A 27,168-nucleotide genomic window follows, 5' to 3' on the forward strand; every position below is an offset into this window, starting at 1 on the left:
ATACCCAAAATCGAGTTCTCACCTAGTCCTACTAGTCCGGATAACGCAAACTAGAACTACACAGGATCCTACTCTTGTCGGTTAGAACCTAACACTTTTTAACAAGCTCAACTCGGAAAAGGCCTGACACTCAAGAATACAATTGGCTTGAAAGAACGGTTGGTTAAGGGTGCGGAGAACTGTTCCAAAGATGGGAATCAGCTACTTGGATTGACAAGGGTGGTAAAAATGTGAAAGACAATCCAAGTATTTGTATGGTATACATGAGTTCAACTTCAATGCATCACATGATAATTGCAAGTCAGGATTAGGTTCAGGTAGATAGGGAATGATATCAATTCAAAACATGCTTCAATCTTACATTTTCAAGTTCAATCAACAAGCATCAAAGAACTAATAACAAGGGCCTTGATCCTATCCTATTGAATCCAGCATGCTAACAAGGTTACAATCATCATCAACCCCTATGCTAAATGCAACAACCCTATATGAATAACCCTACACTCAATCCTAATATGCAAGTGCAAACTACATGAACACTCTGTTTTTGTGAAAATTTTCGAGTTTTTTTTTTTTTTTATGCAATAGGTGGATGCAAACTCAAATATGATATGATGCAAAAAAAAATTAAAATAAGAATCACAGAACACAACATCAGATACATCATCTCAAACCCTCCCCAAACTTAAATTACACAGTCTCCTGTGTAAGAAAAATTTGCAGGAGGATTTAAGAAAAACAACAGAAACAATGAAGGAATGAAATGGTATGTACAAAGGAAAGGTCGGAGTATCTCAGTAGTAGAAGAAGGAGTCTGTGCTCGCCTAAGGAGGAGCGTGAAACTAACTCTGTCCTTCGTCTTGTTCGGGATCCGCGGGGGTGACCTCAGCTGGTTGGTCGACTTGCTGCTCTACCGCTTGCATGTTCTGGTACATGTTCGGCTGCTCGTCACACTGCATGTCATCGACTTTAGACTCGCCATGGTCCGATACCAATACAACAACCTCTGTAGGATGATAATCACCCTGATGTTCAACTCGCTGCTCAACCTCAATCTGAACCTCGTGCTCATCTTGAGCTGCAGAACGACGTGCTGATCGCCGACTAGAGGAGGCTCTGGAACCTCGCGAACCGAGTCTCCTTCTCTCCCTGGACTCATGTGACGAGTGGCGTGAAGGAGCGGGTGAAGGCTGACGCTCCCGTGACACATATAAAGATTAACGTGCTGGGGAGGGAACCGGAGAGAGTGTTCTCTGACGAGTTGGCTCGATGGAGACTTTGTGTGTGGCTCGAGAGAGGGGCTCAATTGGCTGTTGGCTTGAGTGGCTCGAGCATGGTAGTTGGAGCGTGTGCGGAGTGAGATTGGCTCGAGTGTGACAGCGGAGGCGTGGCTCGAACGAGTGCAGAGTGATGAACCTCTCAGGATGGGTCGAGTCTGATTCCACGCCGTCGGTTGAACCTTGCTCGAGTCGATGATGGTTGAGAACGCACGGTGGTGGTTGAAGTCTGCAACACCTCTTCTTCATTATCCCAAACCTCTTCCTTAATTTCCTTGGAGGAGAACTTCTCATTGTACCTTGGAGCTTCTTGATTTGCCCACTCATCTCCTTCACCATAGTTGTTAACTCTTTCACTGAATCCCTTAGAATAAGAGTATTTAGGAGTTCATATAAACTGTCAAGCGCGGGAGGACTTGACTCTTGCGGTTGGTGAGGTTTGGGAAGCAGGTCTTGACGCTTAGGGAGGGTAACGACTGCACTCGAGTTGGAGAATGGTCGAGTGACACTTTGAGTTTTCTCTTTGGTTACCAAAACCTCTGTTTCTGCCTCATTCACATCCTCAAAGATGTCAAACCCAGATTTCTGATCTTTCTCTTCAATCATGAAGGTCTGTCCATCAATAGTTGGTTTCTTCCTAGAATCCTTGATATCAAACTTCATCTAGAAGTTCTTACCCAGATTGAGATCTATCATCCCCTTCTTGACACCAATGACTGCTCCAGCTGTAGCTAAGAAAGGTCTTCCCAGAATTAGTGGATCTTTAGGCTCTTCACCCATTCCCATCACCACGAAATCAGTAGAAATCTCAGCTTGTCCAATTTTGAGGGGCAAGTTCTCTAGTTGACCATGAGGCAATATAGTAGTCCTATCAGCCAATATTAAGCGGAGGTTGCATGACTTGTATTCGTTGAATCCTAGCCTCTGAGCTACAGAGAGTGGCATGAGGCTTACTGAAGCACCAAGGTCACATAGGCACTTTTTGAAGGTCAATGGACCTAGAGAACAAGCCAAGGTGAAAGAACCAGGGTCCTCTAGCTTCTTTGGGATAATCATCTTCTGAATAATAGCTTTGCATTCATGAATAACCCCACCTATGTCATGCACTACCCTCTCATCTTCCAGAACCTTAGCTTAAACTCCTTTAGCTATCTCCTCCTTCTCTTTGGTCCTTTCTGTTACCAAATCAGTTAAAAACTTTTGATATTAAGGCACAAGTGCAAATGCATCAAGCAAAGGCATCCTAAGTTCAATCTCCTTGACTTGGTTTTCGAACAGAGCTTTATACTTCTCAGTAAGCTGCTTCTTAAACCTCACTGGAAATGGTAGAGGTGGCTTATATGGTGGAGGAATGAATCTCACAGGTTTATTCTTGGGAGCAGTGGGTTCTTTAGTAGCTTCAGGATTAGATTGCTTGGCTGACTTAATTGGATCCTTGAGCACCTCGACAGGATCCTTTATCTGAACTTCATATTGAAGAAATTCCTCCCCATCTAAACTCTCAGTGTCCTCAGTGAGCCGTACATCTACAGCTTGGGTGGTGATAGCATGCATAGTAGCATAGTCCTTGGGGTTTTGAACTGCTTTTCCAGGTAGTTGCCAGTTGTTGGGGTAGAAGTAGAAACAGTCTTGCCTTCCATATACTTTGTCTTGGAGTTAAGAGCTTCAAACTTGACATTCAGATCATTGTAAGAACATTCCATCCGCTGACTGAGTTCAGCAAACTTCTTAGCAGTACCTAGAGAACCACTAGCTTGACCTTGAAAAGGTTGCTGCAGCATGTGCTTCATTTCTTGAACTGGGGCTGGGGTAGGCTGAACTGGTTGAGGGCGGAATCCTGGCGGTGGTCCTGAGGGAGCTTGGTAACCCTGCTGGAATTGTTGTTTTGGTGTGAATCCCGGATTGTAAGGCACAAAAGGTTTTTGTTGACCTTGTTGTTGTTTTTGAAGCGGGTACACCTAATCTTGTGGATTAGCAACGTTGTTACTTTGGTAAGACAAATTGGGGTTCGTCTTGTAGGGGTTGTAACCTTTGTTGTATCCACCCTCATTCTGGACATAGCTGATCTCCTCAGTCTGCTCACCCTCCCCATCTGGAACTTGGAAAGGGTCATCCTCAGATACAAAGTGGACGCTCCTCTGCTGGCTTAGCAAGATACGGTCAAGCTTCTCATTGACATTCTTGAGGTCTTTCTTGTACTTCTCCTCAGACCCAGCGTCGCCGCGAACTGTGCGGTCATAGTCCTCATTGTAGTTGCCGTCAGACTGAGCGAGATTCTCAACCAGTTGCCATCCTTCCTCAACGTCTTTGTTCAATAAATTACCGTTCGAAGCAGTGTCAAGCAGCATACGTATCTTTGGTAGTACACCACGGTAGAGAGTGCTCAGCAGTGACTCCTTGCTGAAACCATGGTGTGGACACTGGCTATGGTAACCCTTGAAACGCTCCCATGCTTCACAGAATGATTCTGAGCTCTTCTGAGTGAAGCTGGAAATCTCATTCCTGAGACGTGCTGTTCTGGAGTTGGAGAAAAACTTGGCCAAGAATGCTTTCTTGCAACCATCCAAGGTGGTGATTGATCCCATGGGAAGGTTTTTCTCTCATTGATGAGCCTTGTCTCCCAAGGAGAATGGGAAGAGGCGCAACTTGTAACCATCCTCACTCACGTCGTTGATCTTGGTGAGACTGCACAGACGGTTGAACTCGTCCAAGTGGTCGAGTGGATCCTCCATAGGCAACCCATGGAACTTGTTGCCTTGGATCATGGAGATCAGACCACTTTTGATTTCGAAGTTGTTTCTCTGCACGGCGGGAGGGACGATTCCAGCACGCTGAGTGTGAGTGTTCGGTGCATCCCCATCACCAATGTTTCGCGGTCCCGGATGTGGTTCATTCTGTTGTTCCATAGTGACTGGTACGGGATGATCGTTGGAAGTACGAGTTTGTCGTGGGCGTTGCAACCGGTTGATTTTGTTGATAATAGGAAGGAGATTCTGATGCCCTCTTGATCTGGTGTGCATGCAAGGTTACAATCAACAGGTACCTGAGGTGCAAGACAAACAAGCAGACAACCAAAACAAGTCAGTACCCAGAATGATAAGTGTAATAGAACTTAATCTTGCAAAACTTGAAATTTTAAATGTAGCAAAACAATTCCCAAATGGCAACGGCGCCAAATTGATACTAGGATTTTTGTGTCTCCTAGTAGGTCTCAATTAACCGTATGCAGTTGTAATACTTAAGGTGTCAATCCAATTGGGAATCTTTACTATCACTCAAGATGCAATCAAGAAGTCACAAGTTAAGCCAATTCAAAAAGAGTGTTTTTCTAACAATCCTAGAATGGTCAAAATACAAAACGGAAATGAGTCACAGAAACATAAACGAAAATGTATGACAAGAAGCAAGCAAGAATAAGCGAAACCGAAAACGATTCTAAGCAATGAACAAATGAAACAGTCTCAGGAATGTAATATCAATCAAAAAGATAAAAGTCCTAAGGATGGGAGTAATTGATGTCGGTGGAGTATCCTAGTCTACAGAGTGTTTAACATACCACAAGCAAACTATCCCTAAACAATGAACATCACAACCTAGCTAATCTAATCACTTGGCAAAAGCTACTCAGACTCAACCACTTCCATACCTAGCTCTCGCTAGAGGAACATGGTCGAGCAGGCATTACAAACAAGTTCATTCATGTCAACAAACATCCTAGACAACTAATCTCTTAGGCTAGGAACGTAAGTCTCTGGCACTAGTTAGTCAGACATTTCATCAAACACCTTTTGGGTGTGGAAATGTCTCAAACCTAGTCCCAATTGATCAGAAAGAAACTAGTATTTCTTACTCTAGTCCAGAAGGGAATCATGCAATCAAAGCTTAAACACTCTACATCCTAAGACCTTACACCTAATCTATCATATCCTCAAGAACTAACACACTACTCAGATCCGGAAATCATCACCAAAGATACAAATCCAGAAAATATTGAACAAGGCATAGTAGATAGATAGAAATGAGAAGAACAACTTTGTAGAAGAAATCCAATGCAAAAACTCAATTAAATCAAAGCTATCTGGATTACAAGATCGGAGTACGTTTGTGGTGGCTAGGTAAACCTTACAAAAGAAAACGAGATAAAACTAAGATGTTCCAACCAAGACTTAACAAAAATGTATATATAGTAAAAACATGTGAATCCCTAAAACTTAAAACGACAAGGTGAAGCGTCGGTTTGGGAATCTCCTGAAGCGTGTAAGACAGAACGTCTTCCTGACATGTGCATTGAGTCGGAGTGTCGTCTCTCCCTGGAGTGCGGTCGAGTGGAACATATCGAGTCGAGGTCATATTACTCGAGGTGGGTCGAGTGGAGGTGATACGACTCGAGCTGGGTCGAGTGGAGGTGATGCGACTCGAGCTGGGTGTATATGTATCCACTAAAACGGTGATAACTTTTGAACCACGCCTCAGATTGACTTAAAATAAACGGCATTTGAAAGATGACTCAATTATCTACAACTTTGATGAAGACGTCAAAAGCTGAATCCCCCGACCGGTGGCTCGAGTGATGGCTCGATTGCGGAAGTTGAGAGTGGCTCGATTGCGGAGGTTGAGAGTGGCTCGATTGGTGCAGCTGAGAGTGGCTCGATTGGTGCAGCTGAGAGTGGCTCGATTGCGTGGCTCGATCGTCTGCATTTCCGACGTCTCCTAGACACCTGAAATACTCCGAAATGCACAATGTATGCAAACATGATGCAAAAACTTCCTAAAAATGCAAAGTGTATAAAAGAGGTTCTAAAATGATGCAAAACGACTAGTTTTCCTAGCTAAATGCATGACAAATACAGGCTAAGGAGATGCAAAATATAGACATATCACACTTGTTTTGTTAGCATAATTAATGTCATGTCGAGTTTAGTTTGGTCAACGAAACGTGATGTTTAAAAATTTCATTCAATGAAAGTTGATATAAAAATAGCCTACAATGTTCATAGTTTGAATGATATAGATTTAAAAGTTCATGGTTTAAATGGCTTCATTTTAAAAGTTCATAGTTTAAATGGCATTTTATCGAAATAATATTTTCTTCAAATCGATGTCGTTTTGTCACTAACGGAGATGGTTAAAGGCAGAATAATGTTGTTAGTTGCTTGGTTATCAGATTTAACGTCATGTCTTTTTGGCTTGGCATTAGAGTTAATCAATGAAAGCTGATATTTTATATGGCCTACAACAAAGTTCCTAGTTTAAATGACTAAAATTTGAAAGTTCTAGATTTAAATGACATTTTTCCGATTTTCAATTGGTCCTTTCTGCGTATTTGAAAGGTTGTACGTTGGATGTTTAACCTCGGTTTAAAAGTTTGGAATCACAAGCTTCTAAGAGCTAGCTACACTACAAAAACGTGACAGTTGACTATATTATAACTTATCTTGGTGCCACATATATACAACCTTACTATATTTATCTTACATGAGACATTAGTCTAGAGGAGCCTTGTTTGGTTATTCATTGTATCCCATTGCGCAATATTCACTTGTTTAATAGATGGATCCTTCCAAGTACACTAGTGGTGTGCGATGTGTTCTTCAGTTTCATGATGGGACGACGAGTGGGATATGTCATGTGTGCTTCACATGATTTTACCGGATGAGTAACCATCATATAACGTGTTTGTTTACGATCTAATTTTAGTTTCAGCTTACAACTTTACTTCGACCTTCACTCAGATAGCATCTCGTTTCACTTACTAAATAGAAATTTTGAAGAAAACAAGAATCCTTCAGGCGGAAACGTTAGACATAGAAATATCATATAGCCTTTGTCCTTAGGATACACAAAACAGACAACTCCCCAGACATGACATGAAAATAAACTATCCAAATTGTTTACAATCAAATCTTAGGCTTTCACGCCATAACTATTTTCAATCAATGCACGACGGGTTTCAAAGGATGAGCTCTCAGTTTTGATAAGTCCAGACTTGCATCAAGCTCCTCGTCCAGCTCCCCAATAACACCTCTGATAAAATAAAATAAAAACAGTTGCAGTGTTAGACTATTTCCTATGCTTGGCCAAGAAAGAAAAAGAAAAATACGAGGATGAGATTTACATGTTGTCGCCTCTGATAATGTACAAACCCAACACATGCTGTTGTACCCCTTCCTGAAATATCAAGACAAGTAAACCACTAACACATCAAAAGATCTTACCCGGATGAAGACAGAGAGAGTGTGTGTGAAAAAAATAGTAAGAGGTCTCGATGCTAAGTGGAAAACTTAAGGGTGGTTTAAAAGCGACTTTGTTCATATTTTGAATCCACCAGACACTAATGGAAGTCAATAATAAGAAACTAAAGATGCAACATGTTTTAGACACAAACAACATATAAGGTATAACCAAAAGAGTTTTCTCCAAGTATCCATCATTTTAACAGAAGCATCTCTATATCCAAAGCCAAAAAGATCCATGGATGGGCCCTGACGAATACTAATCCCTTCCAATAACATTGGCCTAATCGAGTATTGACATGGACACACTCTTGTGCACACAAGAAAACAGAAAGGAATTGTACCTTTAAGCATCTTTATGTAAACAAAAGTAAGTAATGCATAATTACACACTGCCAGTAAAGATTTGACTCACATAGAAGTATCTAAAGCTTTAGTTAAATGCAATCACAATTTTCTTCATTTCAATCATATAACATTTGATGAATTAATAGTACGAAATATATTTCAGTGTATGCACCATGTAGTAAATATATCCACGGTATCTGATATAAATTCTTTCATTCAGAGGCCAATTATTTATTTATCCACTCTCACGTCTCACTACTCAAAGTACTATAGTGACCAGCCAATCTTAAATGTTAAGAGTATGTTTGTTCCTCAATAGATGGCACAACACAAAATAAACCAAGCAATGACTCAATGTACATTATTAGCAAGGACGTACAACCAATTAAACGTCCAGACAAAGAAAATTGCTCTGACAATGAACACAAGTTAAATTAGCATCCTAGTGAGCTTGCATCTCGCTTGTTCTAATTCTAATACGATCACTACAGACACAATATGGAGATATCAAGAGCTCTGCAACATCAATAGAAACCTCATGAAAATGACTCCACGGTAAGATTAGATGTAGCGACTCAAAGATCCAAGCCATTAAACATTGGGGTGAACAATGTCATAATAAAAAAAAAAAAAACTGGCCAATACTTGCAGAAACTAGTATTTGCAGCCATTCAATTTGGTACTTTTAAAACAGAAATCAGAAGCCTAACCTTTGTGGAAAACACACGTTCATGAGATTCATCAAGGATTATATTTGTAGCTTGGTCGAAACCTTTAAGAACTCCCTGAAAATTAAAACATCCGCATTGCTCTCTTTGCTTATATATTTCGAGTGACAAAGCATATAACACACAAGTAGAGAAAATAAACATACCACAATGTTGCGTCCATCATTTGTAATCACCGAAATCATCTCTGCAACACCAACCAAAAGATAAATACTTTTGTACAATTCATGCGATAACGCATCACTACATCAATCTAGAATGTTGCTTACTGGAAGAAAAAAGATAAAAAAGGCAACTTACGATCAACAAGAGACTCGAGACCAGTGGCTGTCGCCATACTAAGAGTCCAGAGAACAATATGACCTGAAAGGGTTTCTAAAATATTAGACTAGGAATTTCATCGAACAGGTGGTGGGCATTATAGATAACAAACAGAGTCATATAGATTCTATCACCAAGTTTGACATGAACCCAGAATTAAGAGAAACAAGAGATCAACCCAGCGTAATTCGACCCAAATCAGAGAATAACCAAATGTAAAATTGGTTCCGGTTCCTGGGAATTATTACATCGAAGGGTTTCAAGGTATTCAAAAATGAGGAAGACGATAGATAGAAGAAAGCTCTAACCTTTACTGCTTCCGAATCAAAACGCAGTTGCTTAGCAGAGCTTTCTGATTCGTAAAGCCCTAAAAAAACCTTCGCACTGCTTTCAGAGAACTCCTCGGGCTCGGCTGTGTGTTTGTTTGCCTTCGAATTAGATGTATAGGTTTAAGAAATTGCTCAAACCAACAATCTAACCGAACCAACATTTTATCCGGTTTAATTCGACAATTTTTTCCTACACCGAAATTCAGAGAGTCTCGACCCGAACCAAACCGGTTCAACCCACTCAAAAATTATGTTATTAGTTATTAGTTATTATTAGTTACTCCACAAAATTGTCATAACCTGAAGAAGAGAAGATTAAATTGAGAAGTGGATTCAAACTAAACCAAAAATTATTTGGTTTAACTCATCAAGTTTTTTTCCAAACCAAAATTTCTGACCCGAACCGGACCATTTAACCATTAACCTCTCTAAAATTGCCATAACAAGAAGAGAAAAAAAAAAAAAAAAAAAAAATTCATTGAAATGAGCAAAGTGAATACACAATAAACCAAATAAACAACAATGTCTCCTAATTAAACATAAAACCACAACAACACGAGTTTGTGTCATTATTGCCTAAAGAAGAGTCATGTAACATTGTTGCTGCCTGATGATTCCTCCAACGAACCGCCTCTCTTCACAGTCACATACTTGTCAAAACTCGGTTCCATCAAATCCGCTTTCTTAGCCGTCGATGTGAATCTAAACCGGCTCGAATCAGAGTTGCTGTTAGCCATAGAGTTAAGATCAGCCACTGCTTCAACAATGGAACAAGCTTTAGTAACACATAACGGCAACAACGAAACCGAGTTGTCTTCAACAACACTCTTCCCATGAAAATTCTGAATATCTTTCAACAACAATGCTGTGTAATTGTTATCTTCGTTCGATACCAAATCGAAATCTCGAGATTTCCTCAACGATCTGCTTCTGTTTAACACAACTTGAGGAGGTTTCGCTATCGCTACTTCTACAACAGCGGCACGACTACTCGGGCTTGCAGCTCTACTAGTTCTTGGATTAGGTTTCAGAGACTCTACCGTCTTCTTGGTGTTGTTACAAGATCCGATTCTTGATGAGTTTTGATCAATCTCTCCTAATGGATTTCGTCTATACGGCGATTGTTCCGCCTTTCTTGAATTGCTCCGGCTCAGCGAGGGACCCGTTCTTGCCGGAGACTTTGATCTCGGAGACGCTGCGATTCTACAAGCGTCTCCGATGTTTCTCTTAACCGTTACCCGTTTAACCGACGGCTCTACGTTGTTGCTCTTATCAGTCGCCGGAATCGTAACAAACTTTCCCGGTCTATTGTTGTTAACATTTGGAAACTCCGATCGTTTCGCCGGAGATCTACTCACTCGCCTGCTACCACCGCCGTTGTTTCCTCTTTCTCTGCTTCCGGATCGATAACTCTTAGAATCATCCCTTTCTCTACTTGGAGTTCGTCTTCTCCGTTCCCGTGGCGAACCGTTCACTCTCTCAACTCCACGGTGACGATTCCGGTGAGTCTGCATCTCAGCCTCTACCACCTCCTCCGCCGCAGCATCGCCGCCGTTTTGGTCAAAATCAAAACTTCTCTTTGAACCAGAGTATCTTCTTGTTTTAGCAGCAGAGTTGCTTCTACTCAGCTTCCCACATTGTATTAATATAGCATCGACTTCTTCTTTAGTACAGCTCGAGATCCTCACGACAGGTGTTGTAGAGTTCGGTTTCTGTTTCTCAGCAGCTACAGGAGACGAAACTTGAGAGTCTTTATCTGAATCTGTCTTCTTGGATCTCTCTTCATGGCTTCTTCTGTGTTTTATCACCAAAGCTTCTTTTTTTGGAACTTCTTCTTCTTCTTCTTCTTCTTCTTCTTCTTGATTCAGTTTCTGAGATTTGGGTTTTGTTTCTTCTATTGGCTCAATCTTGGGTTTGATGGGATCTGGGGATCTAATAATAGTAGAGGAGGTGACATTAGAGGAAGGAGAAGGTTTTTTGCTAAGACAGCAACCCATTTGTGCTCTCAAAGAGTTTGGAAAGAACAGAGAAGTTTGAAGTAGAAGTGAGTCAAGATCAAGAGAGATTTTAGGGGAATGTCTTTGTGTAAAAAGACGAAAGAAAATTTTAAAACTTCAAATTCTGAGAATATTATTAAATTTGGTAATGCGATTTGTGACAGAGACAGATCCTTTTATTTCAGAGAATATTCGAATTAGCCCCTTTATTTTCTCAATGTGGGCGTGAGATTGTAACTTATTAAGAAGATTGGGATCAAACTGAAATTATTCAATTTTAACAAGGACAGAACAGTGAGAGAGTCATTTTGAAGCCGTTGTACACTGCAGTCAATGTCGTATTATATTATTATCTGAGCCTTCTCTCCTTTTTTTCGAAGCAATTTGGGGTTTCTTCAGTTTTTTATATAAGGTTTAGAGTTCCAACGGCTATTTTGCATGTTTGACGGTTTTGTCAGGTTGGTTACCCAAAAGCATTTTTGTTCACAATTATTATACGTAATGTCACTGAAAACATAACTCGGATTTTTTTGCTGCAAAAAGATCTTGAACAGATTCAACATATCTATCTTGCTAAGGAAGAACAATCAAATAAACTTATCTGGAATTATAGCACTTATGGAGACTACACTGTCAAGTCGGGCTACTGGCTGTTAACACGTGATCCACTCTCATGTGACATTTGTCCTAATAAACCTTATGGATAGATTGAGCTCAAAAATAAAATTTGGAATTTAAAAGTTATACCAAAGATAAAACATTTTCTTTGGCGTACTATTTCTCGAGCTCTACCCACTATAACAAGATTAAGATCAGGGGATATGCAATTAGATGTTATTTGCCCCGATGTCGACAAACAGATGAAACAATAAATCATAACACTACAACAAATATGCACATTGTTAACCAGAGAAAAACGCTATCATAGGCCTTTGATAGCGTTTTCATGAGCGCTGTTTTAGGGCACTGTTATTATATGTACCCCATATACAATAGCACTAATTACGTATGCTATGTTATATTTTTATAACATAGCTTTAAGAAATTGCTATATTATCAAGATCATAATTTTGAAAAAATTTATACAACATTTGTTTTTTCGTGCTATGTTATAGTTTTATAACATAGCTCTAATAAACTGCTGTATTATCAAGATTATAATTTTGCAAAAATTTATACAATATTTAATTTTTCGTGCTATGTTATACATATCTAATATAGCTGTTGCGAAATGCTGTTTTATCTTGTTTACTGTGCTATGGTATATTCTTTTATCATAACGTTTACCTGTACTTTTATAGCATTTTCTGATATGTGATTATAGCACACATAACCTGTTTTATAAAATCTCATACATTGACCATTGATTAAACGTCTCAGATCCAAAATACATAACAAAAGTCTCAAGAACATCAGTTTACCATCAAAGTCTCAAGAACATCCAAAATAAACAATCAATCTCAAGTACTTAAACATTACACAATAAAACCATCAGTTTAAGACATAATGACCTTGTTCTCTGGCCAAGCAATGCAGGAGCTAAGTGCATCTTCAATAATCTCTATTTCATCGGATGGCCTCCAAACTTTTATATTTTTCACCTTCACAACATCTATCCACACTTTAACTGCATTAGAACCCAAGCGAGTAAAGTGAACCTTATGTTCTGGATCATTTGTTCCCCATCGTCCTTCAGCCACAACCCTATTCTTTCCAGTTAAATCCATCAACTTGCACTTCTTATTCTCCTTGGAAATAACTTTATTAATGCACTGCCATGTTTACAATATAAACCATCAGTCATCATATAATTAACAAAAACAACCCTATTCTTTACAAGGACATATTATCATTTCTATGTCACCTAAAGCCGCAGACACATCCCTTACAAATTTCCAAGCTCCACTTTTATAACCAAGATCAGCTCTTCAATGGATAAGTAAAGAAAAAAATAATAACTAAAAGAACATCTTAAAGTATCCAAACCCAAAATGAAACCTAATTATGAAATATAATTCCTTACCTGCATAGATGCACCCATGCCTTGTCCAACATTATATGTTATAACATAAATTTTAACCTTTATAGATAAAATAGAGATACATATTATACATAGCTCACATTAAGCAACAATTCAGACAATACTGCACTACTTCAGACACATACAGATGCTCTTAAACCAATATCTAACTGTGTAAAATCTCACTAATCTAATCACTATTTATACGAATCAGACTCAAAGGACAAAACATAGCAATCACCTTATTTTGGTTGAGTGATACTAACCTGTTGTGTGAGTACAGAGAAATGAGAAGCTTCAGTTCCCCAACATTTCAATCACCAACACTTGGGAAAAAAAAAATAATCGTTCAGTTTATGAAGGATACAAAAAGTTTATGAAGGATACAAAAAGTTTATGAAGGCGCAAATACTCAAATCCAAAAGCTAAGTTTGAGTCAAATCTGTAAATAATTGAACCCTAACAAAACAGATGGATTCGAAACTCCACATTCTCAAAATCTGTAAATAATCGAACCCTAACAAAACAGATAACGAAATAAATCTAGATAAATCGAACCCTAACAAAACAGATAACTAAACTAGATAAATCTGACCTAAACTTATCGAAATCACACATAAGCTGTTTGAAATCACAAATAATCGAAACAAATAACGAAATTAGGAGGAAGAAGAAAGACATGCCTCAAAAACGGATTCGAGCTCTCAATTGCGATGGATATGGAGATTTAGGGCTTCTCAAAAACGGCGAAATTGGGGCTTTTCACAAACGGCGATAAAATTGAAGATTTGATAGAGATTTAAAATAAGAAATTGAACACACAAAGAGAATTTAGAAGAATAAATCGAGTGTAGCGAGCTTAGGTTGTAACGAGAGAGAGAGAGAGTGTGTCGAGTTTTTGGTTTTTTTTTTTTATTTGGCGATTAAGTGAATAATTTCACTAAGTATTGGCGGACAAAAGTCACTTTTGTTTCCCGCTACATAATTTTCCTATCATAGCGTTAATAAGATGCTATTAAAAAGTAACCGAAAAAAAATCTCATTTTTCATAGCAGTGACGGAAAATGAGCTATATCCGTCTGCTATCAATGTGCATATTTGTTGTAGTGTAATGATCCTGAGGAGAATATTTCAAATATCATCACATCTACAGTCAACACTGCAAACATAGACAATGAAACAATGTTACTTTTTTGACTACTTTTGCGTATTTGGAAGGCACAAAACAATTTCGTGTTTATTAGTTTCAGAGAAAGTGCTTCTAAGACAGTTTTACAGTCCAACGATGAAACAAAAGAATGGTTTGATATTATACAGAAAACTGATAATCTACAACCTCAACGAACAAGATCTGAGGCATACGGATGGAGCTCCATCTACCCAAATTGTGAATGTAATTTTGATGCAGGCTTCAGCAATTTACACCATGAAGCAACTGAAGGTTGGATAATCCGTGACTGTTTTGGTTCACCATTAGCTTGGGCATCAACAAAATTTACCTATACGTCTTCGCCATTGGAAGCAGAAGCAAAATCATTGGTTGTTACTCTTCAAAAAACTTGGATTCGAGGTTATACATCAGCTGTGTTTGAAGGTGACTGTGAAGTTCTCATTAACTTGGCATATGGGCGATCACGAAATAGAACTCTAATAAATCTTCTTCAAGATATATAGTATTGGGCTACAAAATTTCTTTCTGTAAAGTTTATTTTTACAAGAAGAGAATGTAATAAAGTAGTTCATTTGTTAGCACAATTTGGCTGTATTGATAGAGTGTTTTATGCTGATTCTATAATGATGCCAAAATGGCTACAAGAACAAATTTGTATTGACCAAGTTTAAATCAATATAAGTACTATTTGAGTAAAAAAAATTTTGGATTTTTATTGATGGAAGCAAAAAAAATATAAATTGTATATATGTAAATGTATTTAACTTAGCAAAGTTAAAAAAAAAATGGAACCAACTTCTTAAAAAATATTGGTTGGATATGAGATATTTCCATATTTCCTAAATCCTACAATAAATCAAACCAAATTTGAGTCTTATCATTTAATACTAGTATCATTTACAAAGACAACAATTACTAAAATATTGATGGTTTAAAAATGCATAAAAACCTCAAGATATAAATAGTAAATACCATAAAGAAAGGACAAGTATAAATTTGTAAATGGCTACCTTAACATTCTTATTTTAGGTATGATACATAAGTCAGATAGAACTCTAACACCAATCATTCAAAAATATTGATCCAGGATATTTCGGATAATATACATCCAAACACATGGAAATCGAAGAGTTCCAACACTGGCACTACGAGAGATTATTTTGTAAGCAAAATTAAATGAAGTTAAAGTTGCGAGAAAGATAAATTAAGAGACAAATCGAATCTGGATTTTTTATATAAATTAAGAAAAAATATTGAAAGATAATAAAGATATTGGCCAAGTGTATGACGTCATTTTTCTAATAGATGACTTAATTTTTTTTTCCCAAGAGTGTTTTATTAATAATACAAAGCCAAATATAACAGGTCAAGATTACAAACCAAGTATAAGAGGCCAACATTAAACCAAAATAAACAAGCCTAAAAAAGCCAAATAAAACAAAAGCCCACATGCCCAAATAATAAATCCTTCCTTAAAGACTAAAGAGTAAGCATTGTAACAAAGAACTGGCAAGAGAGAAACATGATGAATGACATGTGGAAAGTCGAAGAAGTTGGAGTCTCTGATCACCAGCAGACAAACGTAGCACCAGAAAACTTCAATTCCAACCAAAATTGCACAAGGAAATTTCGATATACGTCCAAAAAAAAGGTAAATTCCAATTTGTTGAGAATATGACTCCACCTTTAGCAATTCTTTTTCATCTTCGTCTTAAATCAGCAATTTTTCGATCTTCAAGAAATTAGATCTACATCATAAACCAGAGAAATAGTAGTGGGAACTCGCCGGAGAGATGATTGGTGAGAGACCACATGAAAGCCATCGACGATGAGGAAGCCATTGTAGGCAGACACAAACTGGACACGGTCACATAAAAGCCAACGTATTCAAAGCCATAAGCCGGACATCATTGCATAGAAAGCTAACACATGTCAGAATCATAAGCCAAACATCGTTGAATAGAAAGTCAATGCATGGCAGAGCCAAAAGCCGACCACCGTAACTAAGAAAACCAATACAAGCCGAATATTTCATTTAAAGAAACTTTTCTCTCTTAAAAATTGAGAGAGTGAAAGAGAGAGAAAAGCTCACAAATTCTCCTTTTAATTTAACTTAATTCTTGTAGCCACATGAAGAACTTAATTAGACTTCGTTGATGTATTAATTTTATTACTGTGTTAGATTTATTTATTACTTTATAATAAAATTATATTTTGGACAAATTTCTCGTGTCATTGGAATAAATTTGGACCAATCAAATCAACATCTGTATTAGTGTATAGATCCAAAAGTAAATTAGTTTATAGGGCAGATGACATGTCGAGTACTTCAAAATAATTTTAGTGTCAATAAAATTACAAAATCAAAATGAATGTTACATTTGCGGAGGCAATTTCTCCTACCTTTGTAACAAAAGGTACTCAACATGTGAAAGTAACCGGCTCATGTAAAAAACATTGATTTGAATTTTCGTATTTAAACATTGTGGTTATCGTTATACCTTATTGGTATTTTGGGTTACACTATTTTATCGCGTTTTAAACCATGTCGGTGAAACTTTTTCCAACTCTTTGGGTAATTTGACTCCATTTATTAAAAAGTTAACACCTAACTAAAAAAAATAGTATATATGCGAAGTGCGTATTTGAACATTTGGTTTCTGAAAAACTATTCAAGTTGAAGTTTTGTTGATTGATCTTAAATAGTACTTAGTTACGTAGCCAAATGATTGAGTTGTTTGACTTCGTTACATTCACTGTGTAAGGACATCCGCAATGGGGAACACTTTAGGATGTTCTTAGAGTAAAAATATTATGAAAATAATCTAAGATCAGTAGTTAAGATTTATTGTTAAAAAGTTAATTATTGGGAGAACATGTTTAAGATCATAAGATTTAATAATATAATATTCTTAAACATATTACATTTATAAAAACTGTAAAAATAACATTTAAATTGCAAACTTATAAAATTTGTACTAAAATTCAAAATACAATACCAAATTTTTATGAAACAAGAAAAATATTAAAGATTAAAAAAAAAACAAACAAACATATTACTTAATTAAAACAAACAAACATTTTATTTAATTAATACATAGTTTAAATCAAATCCTCTTTTAATTTGTGAAAAATTGTTTGCAAAAAATTGTATCCAATCACAGCTTGTCACGTCAGCTTAGAACTGAGCCTAGATCAGTTCTACATCAAGAACTGGACAACATGTTCTTATGCCACTTTTCATTATATTTATAATTTTAATGGGCTAAGAACACACCGTGTTCCCCATTGCGGATGGCCTAACAATTAGAGGGTAAAAATATATGTTGAAGGGTAGGCTCGAGACTACAACTACAAGTGACCAGATTGTACAAAGCCTTGAAAAAACACATTTAAATTTGAAATCAAGTTAGGCAATTATGATGAAAGAGGTGGGGGGCAAGAGTGCATTTTTACCCACGAAATAATGATTTTGGCTTTTTTCTTGTCAACTAGATTAATGTAATTTATAGTTTTATACTAACTAAATAAATATGGGTTTTGTATAACAAAACAATTTGGAGTACAACTATTTATTTATACAAATTTACTACAACTAATTGCATGTTATATCATTTAATTAAAGGCATGGTTATTTCTCTATTTTATATCTTTGTCTGTTTCTGAAACAAAACCTTCCTCAAATAATGACCAGGAAAAGATGCAATTTCGCTTTGTTCCACCCCACAGGCTAAAATTTCACTTTATTTGTATTTACATAATGAAATTTTAATCCCCCCAGATTTTTCGTACTTTGCTCGAATCGATGTAATTATTAATTTTGTATAACTCGGTTTCATCTTTCAGAGACAAGCTTGCCTAGCTAGTGATCATTATTTGCTTTCATAATTTTTAGCATACATATTGGACTTCAGTAATTTATGACCTTATTGCTTTATTTTTTAACCTTTCTACTTAAGGTATTCGATAATTTTGTAACTTAACTCGATTTCTTCTTTTGATCTTGTTCACGAAACATGATGAAGTTTCTATCTGATATACTGTTAAATTTCTTTTTCTTTTTTGAATCCCGTTAAATTAAACTTATATCGTGTCCGAAACTATGTGTACGTCATTGTGATTATTGATTAACATTAGGCCTAATTAACATATATTAAGAAGCAAGCTAACTATCACTATATTATACTAAATAGTAAGTAGGATTTAATGAAAGTGTATAAATAATCATATCAAATTTTGGAGTTTTCAATTGGGCGTGGTTGAAGATTAGTTTTCCAAACAAGTTCTCTATAAAACAAGTTCTCCATAAAAGTATAACATTTTAAAAAACAAATGATAATTGCCAGCTAATAATAAAATTTTGAATCGTTTTTTCTAAGTAAATGAAGCACACCTCAGACAACCAGTTGGATTATATAAAGAGACCATTTTCCATGCAAAAACACAAACCATATCTTCTAAAACATTCTCTATTGAAGAAGTAATTAGTCACCTGTGAGACTTTTCGGTAAAAGCAATGGCAACTCCGGCATGGAGTCATGCCGGCCCGACTCATTTTGTAGTTGCTGTTATGGCATTATTTGTGGGTTTGACATTGGCAACAGAACCTTATTACTACAGTTCTCCTCCACCACCTTATGTATACAAATCTCCACCCCCTCCGGTGAAGTCTCCACCTCCACCGTACTATTACAACTCTCCTCCTCCTCCAGTGAAATCCCCTCAACCTCCTTACTACTACAACTCCCCACCACCCCCGGTAAAATCTCCACCACCACCATACTATTACAAATCACCTCCACCACCACCAAAAATCTACTCTCCACCTTACTACTACACATCTCCTCCGCCTCCGGTATCATACCCTCATCCCCAATCTCACCCACATCCCAAACCACTCGTTTTCAAAGTCGTTGGTAAAGTTTACTGCTATAGATGCTACGACTGGACTCACCCTAAAAAGTCACATGACAAGAAGCATCTCAAAGGTAAAACTTTACAAATCAATTTTTTTACTTGACATCAAGTCTATATAATTATAATACAATCTGAATCAATACTAACAGTTTATATAATATTTGCACTATACATAAGTTACCTGGTTACCATATCGTTGGCCGAGAAATGAAAACGATTACTACAACAATTCGTTATTAATATTAATATTAAATAGTAACTTGCGAAAAAATTATGTAATTATATTTTGTCACGACGTAGGCGCTGTTGTGGAGGTGACATGTAAAGCAGGAGACAAAACGGTCAAAGCGTTCGGAAAGACAAAGATCAACGGTAAATACGCAATCACCGTAGAAGGATACAACTACCGCAAATACGGCGGTAAGGTATGCACGGCCAAACTTCACGCGCCACCGAAGGGCTCACCGTGTAATATTCCGACAAGTTACCGTTTGGGTAACAAAGGAGCTAAGCTTCATGTGAAATCAAAGACTAAGTACGAAGTTGTGCTTTACGCTAAGTCCTTTGCTTATGCACCTAAGAAGCCTTATGAGGAATGTCATAAACTAGCTCCTTACCACCCACCTTACTACTACAAGTCACCACCGCCTCCAGCTCCGACTTACATCTACAAATCACCACCACCGCCTACTCCCACTTATGTTTACAAGTCACCACCTCCTCCAACTCCGCTTTACGTCTACAAGTCTCCGCCACCACCAATCCCAACATATGTTTACAAGTCACCGCCACCACCAACGCCTATATATGTATATAAGTCTCCGCCACAACCAACGCCTATATATGTATATAAGTCTCCGCCACCACCAACGCCTATATATGTATATAAGTCCCCACCGCCACATACTCCCAAATATGTCTACAAGTCTCCACCACCACCAACTCATTCTCGTCCACCGTATTACTACCACTCACCTCCACCACCACCCTATTATTATCACTCGCCACCTCCTCCGCTGAAGTCTCCTCCTCCACCTTATTATTACCATTCTCCACCTCCTCCTGTGAAATCTCCACCACCACCATACTACTACCATTCACCGCCCCCACCAGTCAAATCTCCACCACCACCATATTACTACAACTCTCCACCACCTCCTGTAAAATCTCCTCCTACTCCAGTCTACATCTACGCCTCGCCCCCACCTCCCATACAATACTACACTCACCAAGTTTTAACCAAAATTCCCCATTATTAAGTAAGTTCTATGCAAAACAACTTCTTATGCAAAAGGTGTAAGAGGAGATCAAGAAGTGAACCAAATAAGGAACGTCATATTTCACCCAACGACAACGATTCTCTCAAGACGAACCACTTCGCTTCTACTTCAATAGGTCTACTCATCTCCTTTTCACGCTTTCATCTTAGTTTCCTCAGCTCGGATTGCCAAAATTGGGTCGTAACATATTTGTTGTGCATAGAATTTTATTTTGCTTAGATCCAACTTTATGAAATGAAGAGTTTGTTTGCAACAAAATCAGGTTTTAATTTTCATCTAAATGCAAAATCTGATTTTTCCGGGACAACTTTAAGAGACTACACTTCAGGCTCAAGTTGCTTTGCACAGATCTTGGTCGGCCCTAAGCTGTTTTATACCTAACTCGACATAAACTTTCAAATCTATATAATCAGATTAAACTCGATCAATATCCATTCTTGTTTTACCTTCTAAGAGGTTCTTTGACACTGATCAATTGACCAGAGCAAGTATATCTTAGTTTATTAGTAAATTAATGAGTAAAAAAACTATGGCCGTTTTATAAGATTCCCATCATCTCAAAAGAACCATGAAATCGTCTTAATTTCACATTAAGAGCAAGAGTTCTACTGTAAAAAAAAAAAAAAGATGTAAGCTCTCAACTAGGTGTACCGTTGCCTTTGCTTCTGTACACAACTTCTAGACATTCTTTAGCTCGAAGAACTTTCAATTAAAGGTAAAAAGCTCTCTGCTTTCGCGTTATTCTCAAACAGTTTGTCATATTTCTGCATTCATATATAGACCAACTCCTTTTAAGTTATAAGTATTACATGCTCTGTTTTCTAAAAGGGATGTAAGTAGTTTAATAGATGTTTGTGTTAGCAGGGTTACCCGAGGGCAAGCCGTGAGGCATGTATCAAGCATTGTCAATCTTTTTTGAGCTAGGTACAGTGCCGCAACACATTCAAACGAATTTTGCCTTGGACCAAGATTGGGGGGAAAGGTAGAAGTGAATCAAACTTTGTTCACGTAATCAAATCGTGTCACTAGCTTTTAATGAAAAGATAAGAAAAGAGTATAGGTTGAAAGCAAGTGTTCTTGCACCATTTGTGATGCCCAAAAAGAAAGGAACAAAAAATCTATACAAAATAGGGGCTTTGACTTTTGACATACACGAAACAAGCTCAAATCAAAATCGTAATATAAAAAGTTAGTAAGAAAAAACAAACAGAGCAAAACAAAAGAAAATTACAGGCAAATCACCGCTATACTAGTGCCAAACCAGAAACCAGAAGTTTATAGACCAGATAGAAAACAAGGTACCTAAAATCGTTTCTCCTCATCCAAAACACCAAGCTTTAAACAATAGACATACACAAAGATGACAGACAATAAGCACTAGAAACTAGGCACCACCATATTGTACTAATGCTTCAAAGCTGTTAAACGGTTAAACAATAAGACTGGAGTACAAGAGAACCATAAACATATCCTGCGACCTACTTAAGTTCTTTATTCCTTTAATGATCACACACACCATTAGCCCCTAACCTAAACACTACCAAGAGTTTACAATCCTTGAAACCAAAAACCGAGGTCATACACACATATCCTGCGACCAAGTTATGATCTAGCAAGTCAGAAAGACAACACGAAACCGACTTCTCGACCTTGGTTCCTAAACTAGTCAAATTGGTCAGTGTCAAAGATAATGAATCAAAAACCAATAGGAAACATCATAATCACACTTTATATAACAAACAGCCACTACAAATCGTAAAGCAATAACACTTAAAGAGTATATTAAGTTTTAGATTGGATAACAAATCGTAAACGCAACATAGGATAAGCAACAAACAAACGTAAATCATGATAATATGCAGAAACTGAATTCACAAAAGGAATTTTGTTGTTCTACTGCTTTTTTTTTTTTTTTTTTTGTTTTCAAGTAATATGGATAAAGAACAACAACCTCAAATCAAGCAGCTTCCTTCACAGGAGCAGGAGCTGGAGCTGGAATCTTAACATAACCCAACTTCTTCAAGCTAGCAGCATCAGATTCCTCATTCTCATAATCATCTTCTTCCTCCTCAAAATCATAGCTCTGACGGTTCACAACGAAAGCCCAAACAAGGTACATAGTAGCAGCGGTCAAAGCACCGCAACCAACACCGAACAAGAGAGCCACGACGACGCTGAGAATGTCTCTCGTTCGATCTCTGAACGAATTGATGTTATCGGAGCCCAGAGGGAGAGACAATTGGGAACGATCTTCCTCCGATCGTTGGATCTGTGGCGTCTCGTGACGGCGATTGACGAAAAAGGGAACGACGTGGTGAGGATTGAGACGACGGATGGTGAAGACGGTGACGAATCGAGTCGAGGTGAAATCGGATTCGAGGTTAGGGTTTTCTGGGGTTATTGAGAGGGAATAGGAGGAGATGAGGAAGGTTTTGCAAGGACGTGCGGCGGAGATGGTGGTGATCGAGAGCAAAATTGCGACGAAGATCGCAAGGAGGAGGTTGGAGGACGCCATTGTTGTGGTATCGTCTTTGACTTGTTCTTCTTCTTCTTCTGATTTTGAAACAAAGGAACAAACAAACCTAACCCAGAAAGATTCGGTGAACGAAGAAGATTATAGACGATTTTTTTTTTACTTTTAATGTATTATGAAATAACCCCTCTTTTCTGTATTTAACCATATAGGTCCCTTTTGTTTTATTTCCTTTATTTTATAGCATCAATCAAATTTAATTAATACAATAAAATATATTAAAATTAAAAATTTAACAATTTAATTAATACAATAAATATATTAAAATTAAAAATTTAACAATTTAATTAATACAATTTAAATTTTAATTAATACAATAAAATATATTAAAAATTATTAACAAAAAAATTAATTTAGTTTAACCCAAACCAACACATATTTACATTTATTGTTCCTAAAATTTAAACCCTAATGCTCTCTATCTAGATATAAGATCGAAACCATAATTTTCTTTTATAAATCTAAACTGACATATAATTTTATTTAAATATAAATTCTATAGCATACTTCTCCTTTATAACCCAAAGGTCCCAAACTGACATATAACTTCATTTAATTGTAAAATTTAAATCATAATTCTCAATTATTTACTCAAACCAATATGTGAAACTGTTTAATTGTAATATATATTTTTAATTTTATTAATATTGATAATATTTGAGTTTTAGTTTATTGAAATGGCAAAATATAAAGGATAATTTTTTTTTTTTTTTTGTCAACAAGGATCAATATTTATTGAGTTTTTTTTTACCTTGTCTTTCAATAACAATTGATTTTAAACTTAATTTTTTTTTATGTATCTCCCATAGGCAAATTGTTAAAGTGACAAGAAGAGAAAGGGATATAGTTTTGCAAATATGGAAACAGATAAGTGAACAAATAAAAAAGAGATGCTAAGAGTTCAAGTGAGATCATAGCTTCATATTTGGTCTACCTCAAAAAACAATCTATATTAACATTTTTGAAATACATTTTGGTTTACGCCCTTTAAGTTTTGTTTATTTAATTTGTTTTATTTACAACATTAACCCCTAACGATTTTTCTAAAATAACATTTCAGAAACTCAATTAATGGAACTATTTAAATCGATCTAATTTGATATGTTTATTGCCATAAATAGTTTGACAATATCTATAATTCTATACATTTTGATTTTCCAAAAACAACTCTACGCATTAATTTTTTAATCCCATAAAAATCTTTAAAACTATTTTAATAGATCTTTAGAGACTGTATGATCTCTTAAATTTAAATGACACAGCCGAATTTGAGTAACAAATGATTACAATCGTAATAATTATTATAACGTTAATAAAGTTCATAAAAATGGAAACCCAAATTTAGAAACTCAATAATCGGGTATATTTAACTTTAGCATCAAGAAATACATTTAATATAGTATATATCACGTTAAGAAACTGAATATTATTTTTGTGATAATGTTATCAACTCAAATAGGAAAACATTATAATCTCTATTTTATTGCTATGGATCGTAAACTCCTTGATCATCAAACATTTTCCATGTATAAATATCAACTTCACAAATGAAACACAACACCCACAATCAAAACCACTAATATAACGGTTTTGAAACACGGGTTAAGCCACTAATATGACGGTTTATTGTTATATGGTGGGACATGTTATTAACATAACGGTTAACATTAGTATAAATGATACATAACAGATTTTTCGTAACAAAAGTTTACAATCTCCATTAAATATCTCAACATTAAAATAGTAAACATACTTAATCTATATTTCAATTCTTTTTTTATTTTAATTTTAAAAACATATTTAATTATTTTTTTATTATAGAAAATTAATTCAATATAAAATCTATCATAATTGGCCCCTTTAACACATAAACATATCATAATTAAAATTCCAAAATCAATTTTAACTCTGAAATGCCCACAAAATTAGGAATTTATACCGTCTCTCTCTACACACCCACACCAGTCTACGTACATTTAGGTTAATAAAAAAAAACATTGACCATTTAAATATAGAATACGACAACAGATTCGCTTCCTCTCTCTCACACATACACACACACACACACACACACAATAGAATCAGTTTTCACAAAATCGCCAGCTTTTATTCCCCTTTCTTCGGCGACTTCAATCCCTCTTATATAAAAATCCCTCTCTTCCTTCAGATCTGATTCATTCAATCATCAACAACACAAAACTATGGAGTTAGAGAAACAACGATCCAAAAAAGACGACGATCTCGCCACCAATGGATCTGGTGGTACGGAAGAAGAAGAGGTCTCCGTCGAGAGAATCTTCGAAGCGAGTCACGAGGTTCCTCCTTCGTGGCAGCACCAGCTCACTTTCAGAGCTCTGATCGTTAGTTTCATACTCGCGATTCTCTTCACTTTCGTCGTGATGAAACTCAACCTAACGACTGGTATCATCCCTTCGCTTAACATCTCCGCCGGTTTGCTCGGTTTCTTCTTCGTCAAAACATGGACCAAGATTCTCAACAAAGCCGGTGTGCTGAAACAACCGTTCACACGGCAAGAGAACACCGTGATTCAGACTTGCGTCGTCGCTTCATCCGGCATCGCTTTTAGCGGTACGTCTTTTTCATGAAAATTATCCAAAAAAAAAATTTAAGAATTGAGAAATTTGTTGATGATGTGAACGATTCAATGGAGTTTGGTGTCACCGTCTTTTTTTATGGTGAGAGATCTCTGTGGAAAAGGACAGATTCTACTTTTTGAGTTTATCGTTTTCTATATATGTAAAAAAAATTCATATGTTAGGGATATACTTCAAATTCGTATATTTGATTTTGATTTTATATATCCTTTTTAACGGATTGTGATTAAAAGATAATTAAAAAAATTAGGGTAATGATTAACTCTAGTTTCAGATTAGGTCAGCTGTTGTTATCATTAAACGTACATGCATGGAATTAACAATCCTTAGATAATTTTTATATAAAAATACTTACAGAAAAAATACATATAATGATACTACAATATCATTAATTAATATTCTTTTAAAAAAGTTTTAAATGTTTTGCTAACTTGTTATTTATTTGTTTCACTTTTTTTTTTTTTTTTTTGCGTTTAACTTTATATGTAACTAACTTTTTTTCTCAACTAATGAAACTAAATTTGCAAACTCTTTGTAGTATCTGAGTAGATGTAGATGTAGTGAATGGAATTATGGAAAATGTCAAAATAAAGTTGATTAGTGACGTTACATAAGAGTCCAAGAGAAAATGTGTATGACTTTTTTTTTGTGATAAAATGAGATACGTATCTCTAATCTTACACCGTTACACGCCATGAGGGACAAGTTGATAGAAACATGACGCGTAAATATACTGATTAAGTCAAGTCAAATCTTGTTTTAGCATATGATTACGGCGCACTCTATTAGGGAGTTTGATTTTTTATTTTATTTTTAGTAAACTAAAATTCACAGTATATAGTTAGCTGTAATTTTCACGTTATAGATTAGATTTATAAAAAGTGTATAAATAGCTAATTCCACTATCTGTTTGACTTATTTTCTTATTTGCATGGGATCGGATTGGTAACAATTTGATAATGACTTAAGTGAGAATTTAATATTTGGAACTGCTTTCGAGATTGAAACAGACATCACCACTCAATGTGTACACATACTTATTGCATGGAGAGATTGAGCATTTTCAAGGAAACCACTATTTTTGACTCTCACGTGTTTGATTCGTTCATTTGGAGATCCTGACGTCAAATTATTTAATATTGAGTTGACTTGCTTTGCCTACCATACCATGTGTGTCAAATGGGAATCTAGAATTTTCCACATGACCTTTATTTAATTCCACCTTATTAAAATAGGTTTTGATTAGACGACTAATTAAATAGTGGAATTTAAGTTTGTGGTACACGTTATGCTTCGATTTTTTGGTTTTTTAATTAAAGGATTCAAATCACAAAATAATGGTTTTGATATGTTACAGTGCTACTGACCCATTTGGTTCTCTGTTGCTTCTTTAGTTGAC

The 27,168-nt window shown here is 36.3% G+C and overlaps 3 protein-coding genes, 1 non-coding gene and 2 pseudogenes across 5 annotated transcripts; 3 read left to right on the forward strand and 3 right to left on the reverse strand.

Annotated features, from left to right (window-relative positions):
- The first annotated feature begins 3,680 nt into the window (after nucleotides 1-3,680).
- LOC147943812 (small nucleolar RNA R71) lies at nucleotides 3,681-3,787 on the forward strand. The gene has a single exon (XR_015558634.1). It is a non-coding gene; the product is annotated as a small nucleolar RNA R71 (small nucleolar RNA).
- A 3,253-nt stretch (nucleotides 3,788-7,040) lies between these two features.
- Nucleotides 7,041-9,378, reverse strand: LOC104787275 (sm-like protein LSM8). The gene is made up of 6 exons (XM_010512816.3): nucleotides 9,216-9,378; nucleotides 8,887-8,949; nucleotides 8,733-8,773; nucleotides 8,569-8,643; nucleotides 7,393-7,445; nucleotides 7,041-7,301 (listed from the first exon to the last, which is right to left on the reverse strand). The coding sequence occupies exons 2-6, from the start codon at nucleotides 8,921-8,923 to the stop codon at nucleotides 7,211-7,213; spliced, it is 297 nt and encodes a 98-aa protein (XP_010511118.1). The 5' UTR covers nucleotides 8,924-8,949; nucleotides 9,216-9,378; the 3' UTR covers nucleotides 7,041-7,210.
- Nucleotides 9,379-9,695: 317 nt separating this feature from the next.
- LOC104787276 (uncharacterized protein At1g65710 pseudogene) lies at nucleotides 9,696-11,340 on the reverse strand (annotated as a pseudogene). Its single transcript, XR_015557044.1, has one exon. The product of XR_015557044.1 is annotated as an uncharacterized protein At1g65710 pseudogene (transcript).
- A 7,472-nt stretch (nucleotides 11,341-18,812) lies between these two features.
- On the forward strand, nucleotides 18,813-20,879 carry LOC104787277 (uncharacterized). The gene is made up of 2 exons (XM_010512818.3): nucleotides 18,813-19,412; nucleotides 19,642-20,879. The coding sequence occupies exons 1-2, from the start codon at nucleotides 18,941-18,943 to the stop codon at nucleotides 20,598-20,600; spliced, it is 1,431 nt and encodes a 476-aa protein (XP_010511120.3). The 5' UTR covers nucleotides 18,813-18,940; the 3' UTR covers nucleotides 20,601-20,879.
- Nucleotides 20,880-22,327: 1,448 nt separating this feature from the next.
- LOC104787278 (uncharacterized) lies at nucleotides 22,328-23,362 on the reverse strand. Its single transcript, XM_087450139.1, has one exon. The coding sequence runs from the start codon at nucleotides 23,134-23,136 to the stop codon at nucleotides 22,579-22,581; it is 558 nt and encodes a 185-aa protein (XP_087306265.1). The 5' UTR covers nucleotides 23,137-23,362; the 3' UTR covers nucleotides 22,328-22,578.
- A 1,993-nt stretch (nucleotides 23,363-25,355) lies between these two features.
- On the forward strand, nucleotides 25,356-25,760 carry LOC147943813 (putative metal-nicotianamine transporter YSL7 pseudogene; annotated as a pseudogene).
- The last annotated feature ends 1,408 nt before the right edge of the window (nucleotides 25,761-27,168 follow it).

This window comes from Camelina sativa, chromosome 5 (assembly GCF_030686135.1).
Source record: "Camelina sativa cultivar CO46 ecotype springtype chromosome 5, ASM3068613v1".
NCBI classification, from domain to species: Eukaryota; Viridiplantae; Streptophyta; class Magnoliopsida; order Brassicales; family Brassicaceae; genus Camelina; species Camelina sativa.